Source organism: Penicillium canescens (genome assembly GCF_028828765.1).
Source record: "Penicillium canescens strain IBT 15451 chromosome Unknown utg000011l_segment0_segment0, whole genome shotgun sequence".
Taxonomy (NCBI): Eukaryota; Fungi; Ascomycota; class Eurotiomycetes; order Eurotiales; family Aspergillaceae; genus Penicillium; species Penicillium canescens.
The window spans coordinates 1,743,032-1,758,634 of NW_026703973.1; the positions used below are offsets into that span (position 1 = coordinate 1,743,032).

At 51.1% G+C, this 15,603-nt stretch overlaps 6 protein-coding genes across 6 annotated transcripts; 3 read left to right on the top strand and 3 right to left on the bottom strand.

Moving 5' to 3' along the window:
* Positions 1-1,806: 1,806 nt before the first annotated feature.
* Positions 1,807-4,690, bottom strand: N7446_013384 (putative quinate pathway repressor protein QutR). Its single transcript, XM_058522125.1, has 2 exons — positions 2,184-4,690; positions 1,807-2,115 (listed from the first exon to the last, which is right to left on the bottom strand). The coding sequence occupies exons 1-2, from the start codon at positions 4,638-4,640 to the stop codon at positions 1,861-1,863; spliced, it is 2,712 nt and encodes a 903-aa protein (XP_058365602.1). The 5' UTR covers positions 4,641-4,690; the 3' UTR covers positions 1,807-1,860.
* Positions 4,691-5,354: 664 nt separating this feature from the next.
* On the top strand, positions 5,355-8,181 carry N7446_013385 (putative C6 transcription factor QutA; the record flags this gene model as incomplete). The annotated part of the gene is made up of 2 exons (XM_058522126.1): positions 5,355-7,927; positions 7,986-8,181. The coding sequence occupies 2 exons, from the start codon at positions 5,355-5,357 to the stop codon at positions 8,179-8,181; spliced, it is 2,769 nt and encodes a 922-aa protein (XP_058365603.1).
* Positions 8,182-8,522: 341 nt separating this feature from the next.
* On the bottom strand, positions 8,523-8,990 carry N7446_013386 (type II 3-dehydroquinate dehydratase; the record flags this gene model as incomplete). Its single annotated transcript, XM_058522127.1, has 1 exon — positions 8,523-8,990. One exon carries the CDS (start codon positions 8,988-8,990, stop codon positions 8,523-8,525), a length of 468 nt encoding a protein of 155 aa, XP_058365604.1.
* An 846-nt stretch (positions 8,991-9,836) lies between these two features.
* On the top strand, positions 9,837-11,123 carry N7446_013387 (inositol monophosphatase family protein; the record flags this gene model as incomplete). Its single annotated transcript, XM_058522128.1, has 6 exons — positions 9,837-10,020; positions 10,074-10,125; positions 10,175-10,263; positions 10,311-10,746; positions 10,832-10,963; positions 11,015-11,123. 6 exons carry the CDS (start codon positions 9,837-9,839, stop codon positions 11,121-11,123), a joined length of 1,002 nt encoding a protein of 333 aa, XP_058365605.1.
* A 171-nt stretch (positions 11,124-11,294) lies between these two features.
* N7446_013388 (shikimate dehydrogenase family protein) lies at positions 11,295-12,346 on the bottom strand (the record flags this gene model as incomplete). The annotated part of the gene is made up of 2 exons (XM_058522129.1): positions 11,295-12,174; positions 12,222-12,346. 2 exons carry the CDS (start codon positions 12,344-12,346, stop codon positions 11,295-11,297), a joined length of 1,005 nt encoding a protein of 334 aa, XP_058365606.1.
* A 1,271-nt stretch (positions 12,347-13,617) lies between these two features.
* Positions 13,618-15,435, top strand: N7446_013389 (sugar porter family MFS transporter; the record flags this gene model as incomplete). Its single annotated transcript, XM_058522130.1, has 4 exons — positions 13,618-14,154; positions 14,210-14,614; positions 14,671-14,979; positions 15,043-15,435. The coding sequence occupies 4 exons, from the start codon at positions 13,618-13,620 to the stop codon at positions 15,433-15,435; spliced, it is 1,644 nt and encodes a 547-aa protein (XP_058365607.1).
* Between the last annotated feature and the right edge of the window lie 168 nt (positions 15,436-15,603).

Sequence of the window (15,603 nt, forward strand, 5' to 3'; positions counted from 1 at the left end):
GCGTTCGGAGCATACCCGAGACGCTCTAAAACATGTGAACCCAAGTTTACCCATTGGGAGGTTGAAAGGAAGAGAAAACCATAATTGACAAAGAATGTCAAGGTTATAGAGTTGAAGCTTAGCACATTAAAGGTCACGAACGGGAAAATCAGTCAAAGAGAACACTTAGAGTGGAGAGTAATGTTTGCGCTAGTCTACTAGCGTACCTTGATCCCGGTTATCAATCAGATAATCGCTAATCTCCGAGAACCTTCACGGCTTCGGCCTTGCGCGAATCGCGCCACTTTCCCACTCTATCGTAAACCGCATGTGATGTGTTTCACAACGATTGGCTTTGTGAACCCAGGGTCTGGGCTTCATCCTGAGAATACCAGATCTGTCATAATGTGCTCGGAATTTATGGATAACCAATCAGACCGGGCCTTAGGCTATCCCTGGTCCAGAAAGTGAAGGTGTTCATCAGCACTTAAAGCCCACGCAATTCACTGATGCGATGCGTATATTTAGCAACGTTTTTTAGGCTCACATCGCTGTACCAGTTGCCCACACCGTGCGGTGGAAGCCCTGGCCAATAGTGTGAAGGTTGGGGTCTACGTCCTCCGAGCGGTGTTTCTGGTTATTAATGATCAATGAACCTGGGAGTTTGCTGGGGGAAGAAAGGTGCTTGAATGCCTCAATGTTAGTACTTATTCTAGCATACTAGACACAATTAGTAGGGAATAACTCCCACCGCCTGTCGCTGGCCAGCTCCACCACCCATCATGTTAAGAATAAATCCCATTCCTATACTGTATAAAAAAGCAATACAGAGCGAAAACCCACGCCTCAACGCAACTATAGCATCCGTTTCCTTGTTTCCACTCTGTTTATCATAGGGTCTCCCTTAGCCTGTTAACCTTTTGCAACAGGCTACTACTGCGAACCCATATGGACCGGGGAATGGCATTCCTAACACTGGGCTTCGGGGCTATTTTTCACATTCGACGAGGATATGTCAATTTTTAAAATCGCAGTCATTGAGGCTGTTGCTGGATTGGGGGTAGGATTGAACTTCCAGTCAGCTTGGATTACACTTCAATCACACGTCGATCCGTCTGATTTTTGAAACTGCAACTGCCACATCCGGCTTCACTCGAAATATTGCAACATCAGTATCCGTCGCCATCGGAGGGGTGGTCTTCCAGAATTCTATGCAAAGTTCAATGGTGCTAGTGTGGAAGCCAGCGTGAATCTATCGGCATCACTTCTTGTTGACCAGCTACATGCGGTTCGCGCTGCCTATGTTGCCAGTCTTCATTCGATGAAATTCTATATGCATGTGTTGCTGCTGTTGGTCTCCTATCTAGCATTCTGTTGAGGAGGAGTCCCTAGATGAAGCAAGAGCATTGGAGCTGATTGTTCATATTCATGAGCTGCCAGAAACTGGTGATAATGAAAACGTCTATAGATGTTCAGTGGGGCTCTTTTAGTAAATCCTAGTATCGATTTATTTTCTCGCTATCTTTCTTTCCCTTTTTTGCCTGTCTTATACCTCTCGTTTTGTCTTTCTTTCATGTATATTTTCCACCCCCTACGGTGCTAAATATTGAAGAGAACATCTACTGCAAATGCTATTATAAGCGACGAGTGCAATGCACATTCTTGTTGATATCGTTAGGACATATATAAACATATCGCTCTCATTCATCAAAGGTAAACATGCGCATGAGCCACAGTGTTGCATGAGGAATCAAATGATTTTCAGTGTCATAGTACTTCGGCATAGCGCTTTTATTTGGGTATCAGGGTTCAGCTTCGCCTAGGTGTTCAGAGGTCATGGCACGCACGGGAGGCCAATGGCGTCCCAAAAGAAGAAACGCCTCAACTTGGCTGCCCGTCCATCTGCTGCAGCCGATCTTGAATCGCGTCGTGGTCATCATTTCCTTCATCGTCTTTATACTCCTGGAGCACGATACTCCGCATTACACGACGGGGCGCGCGACGGCCTGTGAATAGCTCGAATTGAGCAAATCCTTGTTCGGGAAGGACGTCGAGGCCGTCCAATGCTACCCAGCCACGATGGGAGAGGGCGCGAGTTTGTTTCATGAGAGGGGTATTCAGGGGTTTGTATGCGAGCTATAAAAACGGGTTAGAGATCAGTTGTGGGGAATACATTAAACTACTGTAGAAGTATGGAAACTTACATCAATGATGACACCACCTGTCGGACTTTCTAACCACTGAGTAGGCATGTGGAAGTTAGGTGCTGGTTGGCCGCCGATACTGTGAGCTGGGATACATGAGACGACAACGGTGGGTTGCTTGAAATCTGCAGGCCAGGGGTCGGATAGCGAAGCGACGATGCGGACAGTGGGACGGCCAGATCCGTGTGCTTCTTTGGGGTGGAGATCTTGTCGGTTATAATGATGTGCCAGCTTCTCCGCGTTGGCGAGGGTGCGGTTGTGGACGAAGATGTTCTGCACGCCGAGATGAATCATGGAGTATATCGCAGCACGAGCCATTCCACCAGATCCGATGACAAGCCCAGTAGATGATGGCCGTACTGCGTTCGCAGGAGACAGACCCCGGCGAATACAGTTGCAAATACCAATCCAATCAGTGTTGTCACCATGTAGACCCTTGATAGGGCCTGCATGACTCTTTTCGAGGAACACTGATGATTCTTGCAGAAGGAGGTTGTTGGTGTCACTGAAATTTCGGATAGGAATGAGGGTATTGACGGCACCAATGGCCCGGGCGTGTGTAGACATTGAATGGAGCAGAGGAATGCACTCAGTCTTGTATGGAAGACTGACACTTGATCCGCCAAAGTATTGATTCTCCACTAGATCGTTCAAGCCACGTAAAGTAGGCGATTGGTGGATGGAATACTTGTGTGGCAAGCCACATATTTTGAATGCTGTGTTGTGCATCGCGGGGGACATACTGTATGTAGTGTTTGCACCGAAAACGAAGAACTGCATCGGATCTAACGCAAAGGAGCTGTAGAGTGCCTGCTGTGCTTCGCGTGCTGTGATATCTGAGCGTAATTGAGTCGAGGGTTGAGTGGCCAAAGATGGATGTGTGACAGGGGTGAGAATTGGATTGAAACAGCGAGACATGCGGCCGAGGGGACCTGTGTTGTAGGCAATTAAGGGAAGACCCGAAACGGGCAGACTTTGGACTCGATGACGGAAACGCTGCACTGCCAGATTATCTTCTGCAGATTCAGCGGGCTGGAATAACCGCACAACATCACAACCCAGTCTTTTAGCCCGCTCGTAGATTTTCATATATTCATCTCCATCCCAGCCTCCCGGTAGAGGTTGAAAGGCTTCGAAGTGGCCAATGATTCTGGTTCGTCCGCTTGCGGAGATGATCTGGGAGATAATGTGATCATCACGGGAAAGGTCCACAGTTAGGAATCCCGTTGAGAGTCGCAGCCCATGGCGAACAAGGCTCAAATAAGTTTCGTCGGTGCAGCGTACAGGAGCGCGGGTGGGTGATGAGGTACCGCCAGGGGTGGTATAACTTTCAACGTGGTAAATCAAGGGGACGATGATGTTACGACGAATAGTCGCCACGGCTTGACTAATATTGTCCGCGATATTTGAGTCAAGTTCCGGCTGAGCCGAAGGGTTAGCAACGTCGATTGCCAGCTCAAAAGCATCGGCAGTGAACTCTAGCTCTTCGATATCGATACCTTTCTCACCCAGCTTGGAGAGTGGAACAGATACAGCGGATGTGTACGTCCGAGACTCCACAGGTAGCAACGAGAGAGGAAAAGAGGCATGCTGACTGTTCAGCTCGGCGATGTCGCCAGTGATGAAGGCAATGAAGCGAAGGAAGTCCCGTTGCACTCGTTTAAGAGTCAAGAACGGGATGGGGGTATGTGATCGTGGTTCGATTTTATGAGTTGGGGAAGCATTGCTATTGTCCTTGTCCACGTTGTCGCTTCTGGTCTCCGAGAGATTGAAGAACTCGAGATTGGAACAACTTCGGTAGATCGGGCCGGATATCTCGAGGAAGTGGCGGACCTTCTGTGTATCCCAGGCCTTGAGGTAAGACTGGATGCTCTCCGGATCCCGAATGACGTGGATCACTGGATGTGTTTGGGCGTACTCCCTGAGAAGTCTTTGTCCGTTGCGCTCCATCGATCCGGCCCCACATGCAATCACACATCCCTCTTGGTTGTCCGCCAGCATCGACTCCATAACCCGTGCCTCTTGTTGTCGGTATATGAAACCATCATTCTCCTTCTTGAAGGTAGCACGGGAACATCCCACAATCTGTTGAAAGTAGCGGTCTGCATCGATCAAGCGCCGGCCGGAGGTCGCTGCGAGAATGACCGCCAGACTGGACTTGCCCGTCCCGCGGATTCCGATCAACACGATGGATGCCTTCTGGCTGAAAGTACGATGGGTCTGGAGGTGACTATTCTCAAACATGACGGGCGATCCCCGATTGGAGTGAAGTTCCCGCAAGGAAGGCAGCGAATGCGAGTCGGATGCTTCTCGGTGCTCGCTTGACCGGCGAGAGGGTGGCCGTGACATGGATGTGATGGACGAGGCGAGGCCGCTGGGGCTATACTTTCGATGACCATCCTCCAGCGCCTCGACCTCGTGCAGTTTGCGCTTCGGGGGGCGTGCTAGGATAGACATGGCGCAACGAGAGGTCCGTGATAGGGAGTGGTATCAGGAACAGTAACGGAAACCCATTACCACAGGGAAAATGGGGAACGGGAAGGGCAACGGATAGTTATCAGAGGAATATAATGAACTCGAAGCTAGATCGGAGAAATTGCGGAGTGAAGGGCCCTGGATATGGTAAGCGTCTGCCAGTTTTGCGGGGAGAAAGAAAGAATTACGAACTCGATACCATTACATAAGGCGGCACAGGCTTCTGCCGGCGGTTTCCTTTCCCCGCGGGGTTGGTACTTTGCGCTCAGATGCTGGCCAAAGCGAAAACGTGCGAATCGCGGCCCCGGGAAATCATCGGTTCACTATCGAGTTAGTCGCAATTTTGAAGGCTCTCATTTCGAGCACTAATCATCCGAAAAACACGCTGTGGTGGTCGAACGCCGCCTCCGGTCTGTACGGTATTACCTTTTGCAAGGCATTTACTGGCTCACCGCTAGCCGGGTATCCATCTTTCCCCGGAACAAACTTGCCAGCACTGTTCACCTTCACCTGCACCTCTTGCGTTCCATTGCAAAGCCCTCGACTGCCTTTAATTTACGCTAGTGGGGCTAGATTCATGGCGTAGAGGCCGGCTTGTCCGTGCTGCCGCCGTCGGCAAAAGATTCATCTCGTCATACGATCGCTCTGCAGGAACATGCGACCGAACCATCCAGGTGGATCGCGAATTCAATCACCATGAGCGCCGAAACGCGCCAAGCCACTGGCGCGGGCAGCAAATCAAAACGACGAGGGACCGACCCCGAGGAAGATGGGAAGGCGATGGGCGAACCGAAGCGTCAGCGAGTCTCACGGGCCTGTGACAGCTGCCGGTCGAAAAAGGACAAGTGCGATGGGATACAACCTGTATGCTCGACTTGTGCATCCCTCTGTCGTCCTTGTACATATAAAGCCAACCCGAAGAAAAGAGGCTTGCCCACGGGATACATTCGATCCCTAGAGTTATTGTGGGGACTGGTGTTCCAAAGGATACAAGGAAGTGAGGATGTGATGCGTGCTCTAATGCGATCAATCAACCTTCCAAGTCACTTGGCTACCATGGGCAAGGAGGCAGAAGGCTCTGACACGTTACTGTCTTCCTTCAAGAACAGCACGGTCCTCCGAGATATTGAGCGGATACTGGTGGTCCTGGAGCAGCCCGAAGAGGAAAGGGAGCGAAACCTCCAAGCCTACAGCGAAGGGGAAACACCTCTAGACGTCGATGGGATTCTTGCATCTGCTGAAGCTCAAGAGTGGCAGATGCCGGAAGGGATGGAAGCGCGTGAGACTCCGTTGACAGGAGTGTCACCAACTCGAACAGCTGGCATTTCCCCCATAAAAAATATCGGCGCTCGTCCTATGCGCGACTCCGGCGTTCAAACTACCCCAACTGAAGATCTACCATCACCATCTTACACTCTCTCTTCAGCCCTCGATGACCCTCCATCGCTGATGAAAAATCCGCTCCAACTTCCTTACAACGCATGGCCCCTTTTTGACGTCTACTTTTCTTACACACAATGCTGGTTCCCCATACTGGAAAAACACGATATCCTTCGAACCGCATTCCAATACACCGAAGGCGATGTATACATGTCACGTTTTGCCCCCGGGTCTGGTGAGCACGCAGCCTTGTGGGCCGTCCTCACACTTGCATCGCTGCAGGATGCGTCGATCGCGGCGACCCGACAAGCGGACGAACAACCCGATGCCCACCTAAGCCCCTCACAAATGTACAATATTGCCCGACAACTCATCCCATCTGAAAGTGGCCCCCACGAAATCGGACATGTCCAAGCCTTGTTAATCCTGGGTCTAGTCAAATTTGGCCAGCAGGAATGGACTGGATCATGGATGCTTGTCGGTCAAGCCGTGCGAATCTCTCACACACTGGGTCTTGATCAGCCTTCTCATCAATCCTCTTCAAGAGCTCTTGATCAGGAGAAGCAACTTGGGCGAGCTAAACATGTCTTTCTTGGCTGCTTTGTCCTTGAGACTCTTATTGCTGAGCAAACTTCACAATGTCCTTCACTGAGAAAGGCAGACTTGGCGAGGGTGGGGTCTATCAATGAGGATGGACTCGAGGAGTGGCATCCGTGGGAAGATCAGACTGGGTTACGACCTCCCCAGTCCTCTCGTGCTTCAATGCAGCGGGGACCGCTTCATGCACTCAGCACCTTCAACCGTCTCGTCAGTCTGGTGTCTATCTTAAACGATCTGTGCTGTTGCAAACATGACCCAACTATCTCTCGATCGCAACTTGAATCACTGGAACTGCACTTACAACGCTGGGCTACTGCTCTGCCCAAGAGCTATCGCGTGGATCTACAGAGTCGTCCTGTCAAGTTGGCGTCTCCGCATATCTTCAGTCTGGAAATAACTTATGAGAGTGTTGTGATCGCTTTAAGCTCCCAAATTGCCATTCGTGAAGCTGACCAGAACATCCCGGACCCACCACACAAAGCTCGTGCGGCGGAAAGTTCGAACCGGTTACTCCAGCTACTTCAGCTTTACATGGATACGTATAGCTTCTCAGCTACTGCACCGACCTTTGGCATGATGCTTCGATTCGGCCTTCCGCGATCTCTCTCCAGAGAGCTTCCCTCAGACCTCGATATGGGTCTCCGAAATAAGATCCATACTTTCTCCTCCCATCTTTCCGTATTATGGAACATGTCTGACCGACCGACTGCTGGTCAAACTATGCCACGCAGACCGCAGGTCATGGGTACATCCCCTGCAGTTTCGCAACAAATGGAAATATCCATGAGCGCGGATATGGCTATGCCGTCCTCACTGTCAGTGGGAACTCCTACACATCACCTCCCTCCCACAGACGGTCACCCGCCTTCAAGCAGCGCACATCCCTCGTCTGCTCCTGCAGACCCATTCATCTCTACACCTTGGCTCCGGGCCACACAGCACATCGAAGATGTGTCCCTTCTCCCTACATCTACACCATCATTGAACACGGTCGGCGGTGGCTCAGAAGTACCTTCACAACAAGGCCATCTGGACGGGACCCTCGTCAGTGGGCTTCACCATCCTACCTCGGCTCCTACGAAGCCTCGCAATGGCACGGGCATGCTTCCTGATCTTTCTGCCTCATATCACCCCACCGCACAATACCATCCAGCAGCATACCAAGATCCATCGATTGGTCTGGGTCCATTTGTTGACATGGATGGATACGGCCCGCCACGCAGGCAACGAATTGCCCCCGATCTCGATGCATTATTTGATGAGTTAGCATCGTTAGATGGTGCCGAGAAGTATGTCTCGCCTAATCTTAAACTTACTACAATGATGACTGACTTAGCTACTTCACAGAGCCGATAATCAACCGGAGTTCATGCAGAACCTAGGTTTCGTCTCTGATGCTGGTATTCCTGAGCTTTACTCCTTCTCGGGTCAGATCGAGCCGTTCTTGCTCGCGCAGACGCAGCAAATACCAAGTAATGGAACTCCACCTGGTGTGCGGCGAGAGTCGCAGTCTTTGGGCATGTCAGGGATGTCCAAACGATGATGGCTTTCGGATATATCAGAATATCGTCAAAATATACGGGAAAACCTCTGCCGCTGGCCGGCCTGTCTGTCCTAATCCGCTCACAACCGTGACTCGTTCATGTCGATTCTAAAGCATATTCTTTCGCTCGCCTGATAGAATCCGACGAAGCTACCCCAAGGTAGCGGACAGACCAACTATTTCAACAAATTACATAGTATCTTATTCACGATATGCCTGCGGGAAGTATGTAACAATAGCAATACATCACTTGACTCAAATCATATTCATTCATAAACCACAATTCACCAAAGAGTATATACAACCAAGTTTTCAACAAACTATCATACCCAACATCCAAATTACAGAGTAGCCTTAGCCTCCTTCTCCAACTCCTTGAAATTCAAACAAACATGCTCAACGGCAACCTTATACCCATAAACCCCAAGCCCAACAATAATCCCAGCAGCCTTATCACTAAAATAGGAATGATGCCTAAACGCCTCACGGGCATGGACATTGCTCACATGGAGCTCAATAAAAGGAATTTCAACACCAAGCAGCGCATCCCGGATCGCCACGGATGTATGCGTATACGCACCCGGGTTGATGATGATGCCGTCGACCTTGCCGCGGGCTGCTTGGATGCGGTCGACGATTGCGCCTTCGTGGTTTGATTGGAAGGATTCCAGGCTTGCATTATGGCTGGCTGCCACGTCGCGGCTGTTGTTTTCAACGTCTGATAGTGTGGTGTGCCCGTAAATGTGTGGTTCGCGTGTGCCCAGGAGGTTTAGGTTTGGGCCGTTGATTAGGAGAATTGATTTGGGCATTTTGGTGGTTGTTGTGGGATGGAGGAGAGGAGGAGTAGACTGGATTCAATTGGATTGAATTGTGTAGAATGAAGAGAAGTAGGATATGTGGTTAGAAATGTGTGTAATATGTTGCTTGGTTATTCGGTATAGACTTTTGCCTCTCCGCATTTTGCTCCGGGTGAGTGCTCTGCCGCGGAATTTTGGTGGGGAACTCGGAATACCGGAGGGGTCTTCGCTGTATTGTAATCTTGCGCCGTTAGTATTGGATTTGGTATCCGGATGATCTCATTTCTTCCTACTGGACGGAGTAATTGTGGCGATTGTGGGAGTGTGAGCGTGGGAGCGCAAGTCTGTACCCCGACTGCCCGAATGTGTTGTGTGGGGGAGCCCGCACTACATGAAACATGAACATGACCGGAGCTGAGATTTGTCGGGGACTCAGACCCCTTTCTATTTCGATCATTTCAACTATCCTTCCCCATGTTACAAATCAGAATGCCGTTGTACTCCAGGTTGTTCAAATTGCGGGGACGAGAGTTGCGGAAACCTCAGGTATAACGTTCCACTTACATATATCCCAATATAAGGTGTGCATAATTGCGGATTACTCCTTGTATTAATTGCTAAAGTAAAAGATACATCGGAATTTGGTCTAATCTAGTGAATAGGTCGCCAGTTTATACCCCAAGTCCCTCGCCCGGAGCCTGAGTGGAGAACTCTCGATAAGCCGACGGCTAGTGGCGGTTCCTTTGACCTTCCAATTTTCACCGGGTGACTCAATGAGCTTCCCCTCTCACTTCCTCTCTTGAACACATATTCTATTCCCGTTACTGAATCGTATACCGTCACACCATCACATCCACCATGACCGTAACCTTCTCCCAAGATGAGTACGACGAGATATACGCCTTCGCAATCGACCTCGGCCGCAAGGCCGGCAAAATGCTCATGGAGCGCGTAGACCAGCGCATCGACAACGCAAATGGAATCAGCCAAACATTTGAAGAGAAGGAGAATTCAGTGGACATCGTGACACAGACAGACGAAGGTATTGACCTACATTGGCGAGAAGACTGCGCGATATCAAGCTAACAGTCCCAGATGTCGAAGTATTCATTCGATCGGCTCTGCAAGCTAAATATCCCACTCACAAGTTAGTATATATAAACAAACAACAGAAACAAGAAACTTACAAACCGCAGATTCCTCGGCGAAGAGACATACGCCAAAGGCCAGTCGCGCGACTACCTAATCGACAATGATCCAACATGGTGCATCGACCCATTAGACGGTAAATCCCCAAACCACTCTCAAACAACCAAAACTAACGAAGAAAAGGAACCGTAAACTACACGCATATTTTCCCAATGTTTTGCGTCTCAATCGGCTTCGTGGTAAACAACCGCCCAACAATCGGGGTAATCTACGCCCCCTTCACCGACCAACTATGGTCTGCCTGCCCAGGCCGAGGCGCCTGGCTAAACGAGACCCGCCGCCTGCCCCTAATCCACAACCCGATCCCGCCCATGCCGCCCAACGCGCCGTCGCAGTGTATATTCTCCTGCGAGTGGGGCAAGGACCGCCGCGATATCCCCGATGGCAATATGCATCGCAAGATTGAGAGTTTTGTTAATATGGCTGCTGAGTTGGGGAGCCGGAAGGGGCGTGGTGGGATGGTGCATGGGATGCGCAGTTTGGGTAGTGCCACCCTTGATTTGGCGTACGTTGCTATGGGGTCTTTCGATATTTGGTGGGAGGGGGGTTGTTGGGAGTGGTGAGTTTTTCTTTCTTTCGTATTCTTCTCTTTTCCTTTTGGACAGAACCTTCTTTGGTTGGGTACCTTTTCTGATATAGTATAGGGATGTCGCTGCTGGTGTTGCTATTCTCTTGGAGGCTGGTGGTCTTATGACTACAGCTAATCCTCCTGAGGATGAGGCCACCTGTCCGATTGAGGATGTTAAGTTGGGAAGTCGGTTGTATCTAGCCATTAGGTATGTATCTCCATTCCAACTTCTTTCCTTGGTTTACTGACCCCATTCTAGACCGGCTGGTCCTTCCGCTACCGAGACAGGCCGCGAGACACAAGAGCGCACAGTACGTGAAGTCTGGCGCCGGGTTCGCAACCTGGAATATTCACGACCAGGAGCGTAGACGCATTACCGCATAAGACAATGATTTACATGTTGAACATGTGATAGATCTTGAGTGACATATATTCCAGAACGGACGCCATGTATATACCTATGTAGCCAATGCAACTATTTCGCGCTCTATACAGTCATAAAAAAACAAACATTACGAAAGCCGAGAAAGTCATGAGAATCACAGACTAGACTTGTTCGTCGACCGTTCAGCAATAGACTTGTTAATGAGATCCTTCACCTGCTGCACAAGGCCAGGAGTCCCTATAACGTCCTTGCCAGTCCACAAACGCGCCTGCTCAAGACCCTGCCAGATCAAAGCTTCAGAGCCAAGAATAACCTTCCATCCACCAATCGAAGCCAACTGAGCGATCTCAGTCCAGGGGTTGGGGTGGTAGCACATCTCCAAAATAACACCCTGCTGCTTCTCCGCGTTGACAGCAGTGCCCAAGAAAGCCTGGATGACCGCCCGGGTGTTCAACTCCTCGGCAGTCTTGGGAGGGTAGTTAGGAATACCAGAGACGATAGCAGCAGGTGCCTCAAGACGTGCAGCCTCAGCAGCATCCGTGACAGGGATAAGCGGCGCCTGGGCAGTCGGATCCGGGTTGCGGGCGCGGTCCTCTGCGAGGATGGCGGCGACTTCGTCGGCATCACGGTTGACGACATAGATTGCGCTGGAGCCGAGCCAGCGGCGCATAACGTAGATAGCCGTTCGGGCAGTGCCACCGCCGCCGATGATGAGGGCCGGCCGGCCGCGGAAGCGGGAGGCGTCCGGGGCGTTTTGGGTTAGGGCTTCGCGGATGCCGTCGCAGTCGGTGTTTGTGCCGACGTACTGGCGTTGGCCGGTTGCTGGGTCATTCCGCAGGAAGATGGTGTTGCAGGCGCCTGCTTGGCGGGCGTGCTCGGTCAGGTCGTCGAGGTGAGGCATGATTGCGACCTTGTGGGGCATTGTCACGGATGAGCCGACGAATTTAGGGTTGGATTTGATTGAGGCTAGGTATTTCTCAATTGGGGGGGACTTTGTGTATGGTGGTGGGTAGGTCTCCGATGTGCCGGTTACGCTGGACAGTGGAATTTGAGTCCAGTTCAGTCCGAGAGCGTTGTAGACGGTCTGGTGGAGAGGGGGGAGAGGGAGTTGAGGAGGGGGTGGCCGTAGAGGTAGGCGACGCCATCGAGGTTGGAGGGGATGGAGATGGGCTCCTCTGGTGTTTGATTGATCTCTGTGACGGACATTATGAACTGATTTTGTGATGTGTGTGTACAGTGTAGCGAGGGAAGGGGTCAATTGTTATAGCACAAAATGAGGTCGGAAAATATTGACCCGTGGGGGCCGGAGAAACATTCTGCTCCTTCAACCACTCCACCCACTGGGCATCCGATATCCCGCTCATCTACCCCCGGCCTCGGGATATTATTGAATCTCTAACAGTATTTTAAAATTATTGTACCATTAAGATGTTATCTCTTCATTCTGAGATGCATTGACTTGATTGCAGACATCCTTCGTCAGGGGCGCCACTATACATCCCTAGGGCTGAACGCTTTTCCCCAGCCCCAACCCCATGGGGGGAGTCAACCATGACACGCACAAAGACCAGATCAAACCAATAAGAGGACAACTGTTGCGACGAAGGCTGAACAGGCCAAGGTATCTAGATTGAGTGCCCAGGTGGGATGCCAGTGAACAGATTGTTCGTATAGAACCACCGGGGAAGCGCTTTTCCCCGCCACTCCTTTGCATCAACTCGTCATTGGCCGTTCCCAGGCTCGCATGTTCATGGCTCCATTCAAGCTTTACCAATCAAATCCCTCTTTTATTCGCTATTTCTGGCCCCAAGGAACGGGACGTGCATGGCTTTGCCCCCGGGGTAACCCCAGATGGCCAGAAGTATACAAGTCACGGGATTCTACCCCGGACCCACTGCGGCGCTCTCCAACCAAACAGCAGAGATTTCTCTCTTATTGCCAATTCCAAGGCTTCTGTGTCAATCTCTGCTCTCAGAGCCACAAAGCCAAGAGGCAAAAGCCAAATTGTTCCCAAATGCATGGTTCTCGCTAACTTAGACTATTCGTTTTGCCGCTCCTTGGCGAGTACACTCTTTTTTTCATACCTCATCTGCGCTATACCTTTCTCCGCCTCCACATCTCCATGATTTCGTCCCCCTTTCTCAACCCCAGATTTCTCTTTCTCCCATTCCCAAGGGCAAATCGACAATCCGGGGCTAAAGCCTATTTAGCTCGTGGCCATCCTCGCTAGTTGGCTCTAACAAAACGTGGCGCGGCCTCTTCTATTTATTTCAACCTCGTCCCTCTTCCCTTCTTCACTTTCACACACTTACCCCTGCACATCACTCTCCCACCTCCCACGTCCCACGTGGTAGATCTCCTACGCTCAGGTCGAAGGTCTTCCTACCTCTCTGCAACTAGCACTGGGTAAAGATCAAGATCGCTTATTCCATTCACACTCAATTCTTCATTCTATTCTATTATATTAACCCGCAACCATGTCCATCCTAAAGCTGGTCGAAGACCGGCCAACCCCCAGGGCAGTTTACAACTGGAAGGTCTACCTCCTGGCAGCAGTGGCCTCATGTACATCCTGCATGATCGGCTACGACAGTGCCTTCATCGGCACAACCCTCGCCCTGGACTCGTTCAAGGCCGAGTTCGCCTTTGACACCATGTCCAAGGCCACCCAGAACCTCATCAGCGCCAACATTGTCTCCTGCTACCAGGCCGGTGCCTTCTTCGGTGCGTTCTTCGCGTACCCGATCGGGCACTTCTGGGGCCGCAGGATCGGTCTGTTGGTTGCTGGTTTGGTGTTCATTCTCGGTGCTGGTCTTATGCTTGGTGTTAATGCCGATCGTGGTCTTGGGCTGCTTTATGCTGGTCGTGTCCTTGCTGGTCTGGGTGTCGGAGCTGGCTCTAACATCACTCCTATTTACATTTCTGAATTGGCGCCTCCTGCTATTCGTGGTAGATTGGTTGGTGTTTATGAGCTTGGCTGGCAGGTTGGTGGTCTTGTTGGTTTCTGGATCAACGTGAGTTTATTTTCCTTTGTGTGGGCTGTGTTCAATGCTAACATCCTGTTACTAGTTCGGTGTCGACGAGACCTTGGCTCCTAGCCACAAGCAATGGCTCATTCCCTTTGCTGTGCAATTGATTCCTGCTGGTCTGCTGATTATCGGTGCTGTCTTCATCCGGGAGTCGCCCCGTTGGCTGTTTGGTCGTGGTCGCCGCGAGGAGGCTATCAAGAACCTTTGCTGGGTTCGCCAGTTGCCTGCTGATGACATCTATATGATCGAGGAGATTGGTGCCATTGACCAGGCTTTGGAAGAGCAGCGTCGTACCATCGGTATCGGTTTCTGGAAGCCCTTCCAAGCTGCTGGAACCAACAAGAAGGTCATGTGGCGTCTGTTCCTCGGCAGCGCTCTTTTCTTCTGGCAAAATGGCTCCGGCATCAACGCCATCAACTATTACAGCCCGACCGTCTTCAAGTCGGTAAGTTCATCTCGCCCTATCCCAGCTGTTCACGACTCATGCTGACAATCTTCCAGATCGGTGTCCGGGGTACCAACACCAGTCTCTTCACCACTGGTATCTTCGGTGTCGTAAAGACCGTGGTGACCTTCATCTGGCTCCTCTGGCTGATCGACCACGTCGGTCGCCGTAACCTCCTCCTCATCGGCGCCGCAGGTGGTTCCGTCTGTCTCTGGATCGTCGGCGCATACATCAAGATCGCCAAACCAGAGGAAAACACCAGCGACAGCCTCAGCGGCGGCGGTATCGCAGCCATGTTCTTCTTCTACCTGTGGACCGTCTTCTATACTCCAACTTGGAACGGAACCCCTTGGGTCCTCAATTCGGTAAGCATCCCACAGAAACACATCAACCCGCCTTTCCTTGACAAACACTAACAACATCCACAGGAAATGTTCGACCCAAACATGCGTTCGCTCGCTCAAGCCTGCGCTGCCGCCTCAAACTGGCTGTGGAACTTCCTCGTCTCACGTTTCACTCCGCAGATGTTCACAACCATGGGATACGGCGTGTACTTCTTCTTCGCGTCGCTGATGATCTGCTCTATCATCTTCGTGTACTTCCTCGTCCCCGAGACAAAGGGTATTCCCCTCGAAAGCATGGACCAGCTCTTCGATATCAAGCCTGTCTGGCGTGCGCATGGGCGGATGGTTGCCCAGCTTCGCGAGGATGAGGCTAGGTTCCGTCATGATGTTGAGGAGTCGGGGATCTCTGTTGGCAAGATTGCTGCGGAGCAGGTTGAGGATGCTTCTCCTGATGCGGCTCAGGCGAAGTATGCTTGAGGTTGATGATTTTCTGTTTCACGTTTGATGTCTTGCGTCGACTGATGTGATTTGTTTGGATGGACTAGACTGTGTTCGGTCCTTGGATTAAGACGCTTCCTGTTCGAGGCTGCCTGGTTTATACATACACTGCACAAGTGTGTAAAGACGCAATTAGCGCTTTACTGT

Bases quoted from the DNA above. Each gene is read 5' to 3' on its own strand.
- N7446_013384 (XM_058522125.1), bottom strand. From the start codon at position 4,640: ATGTCTATCCTAGCACGCCCCCCGAAGCGCAAACTGCACGAGGTCGAG. The intron at 2,116-2,183 runs GTAAGTTTCCAT...CCGTTTTTATAG, and splicing joins CAGGTGGTGTCATCATTGAT to CTCGCATACAAACCCCTGAA.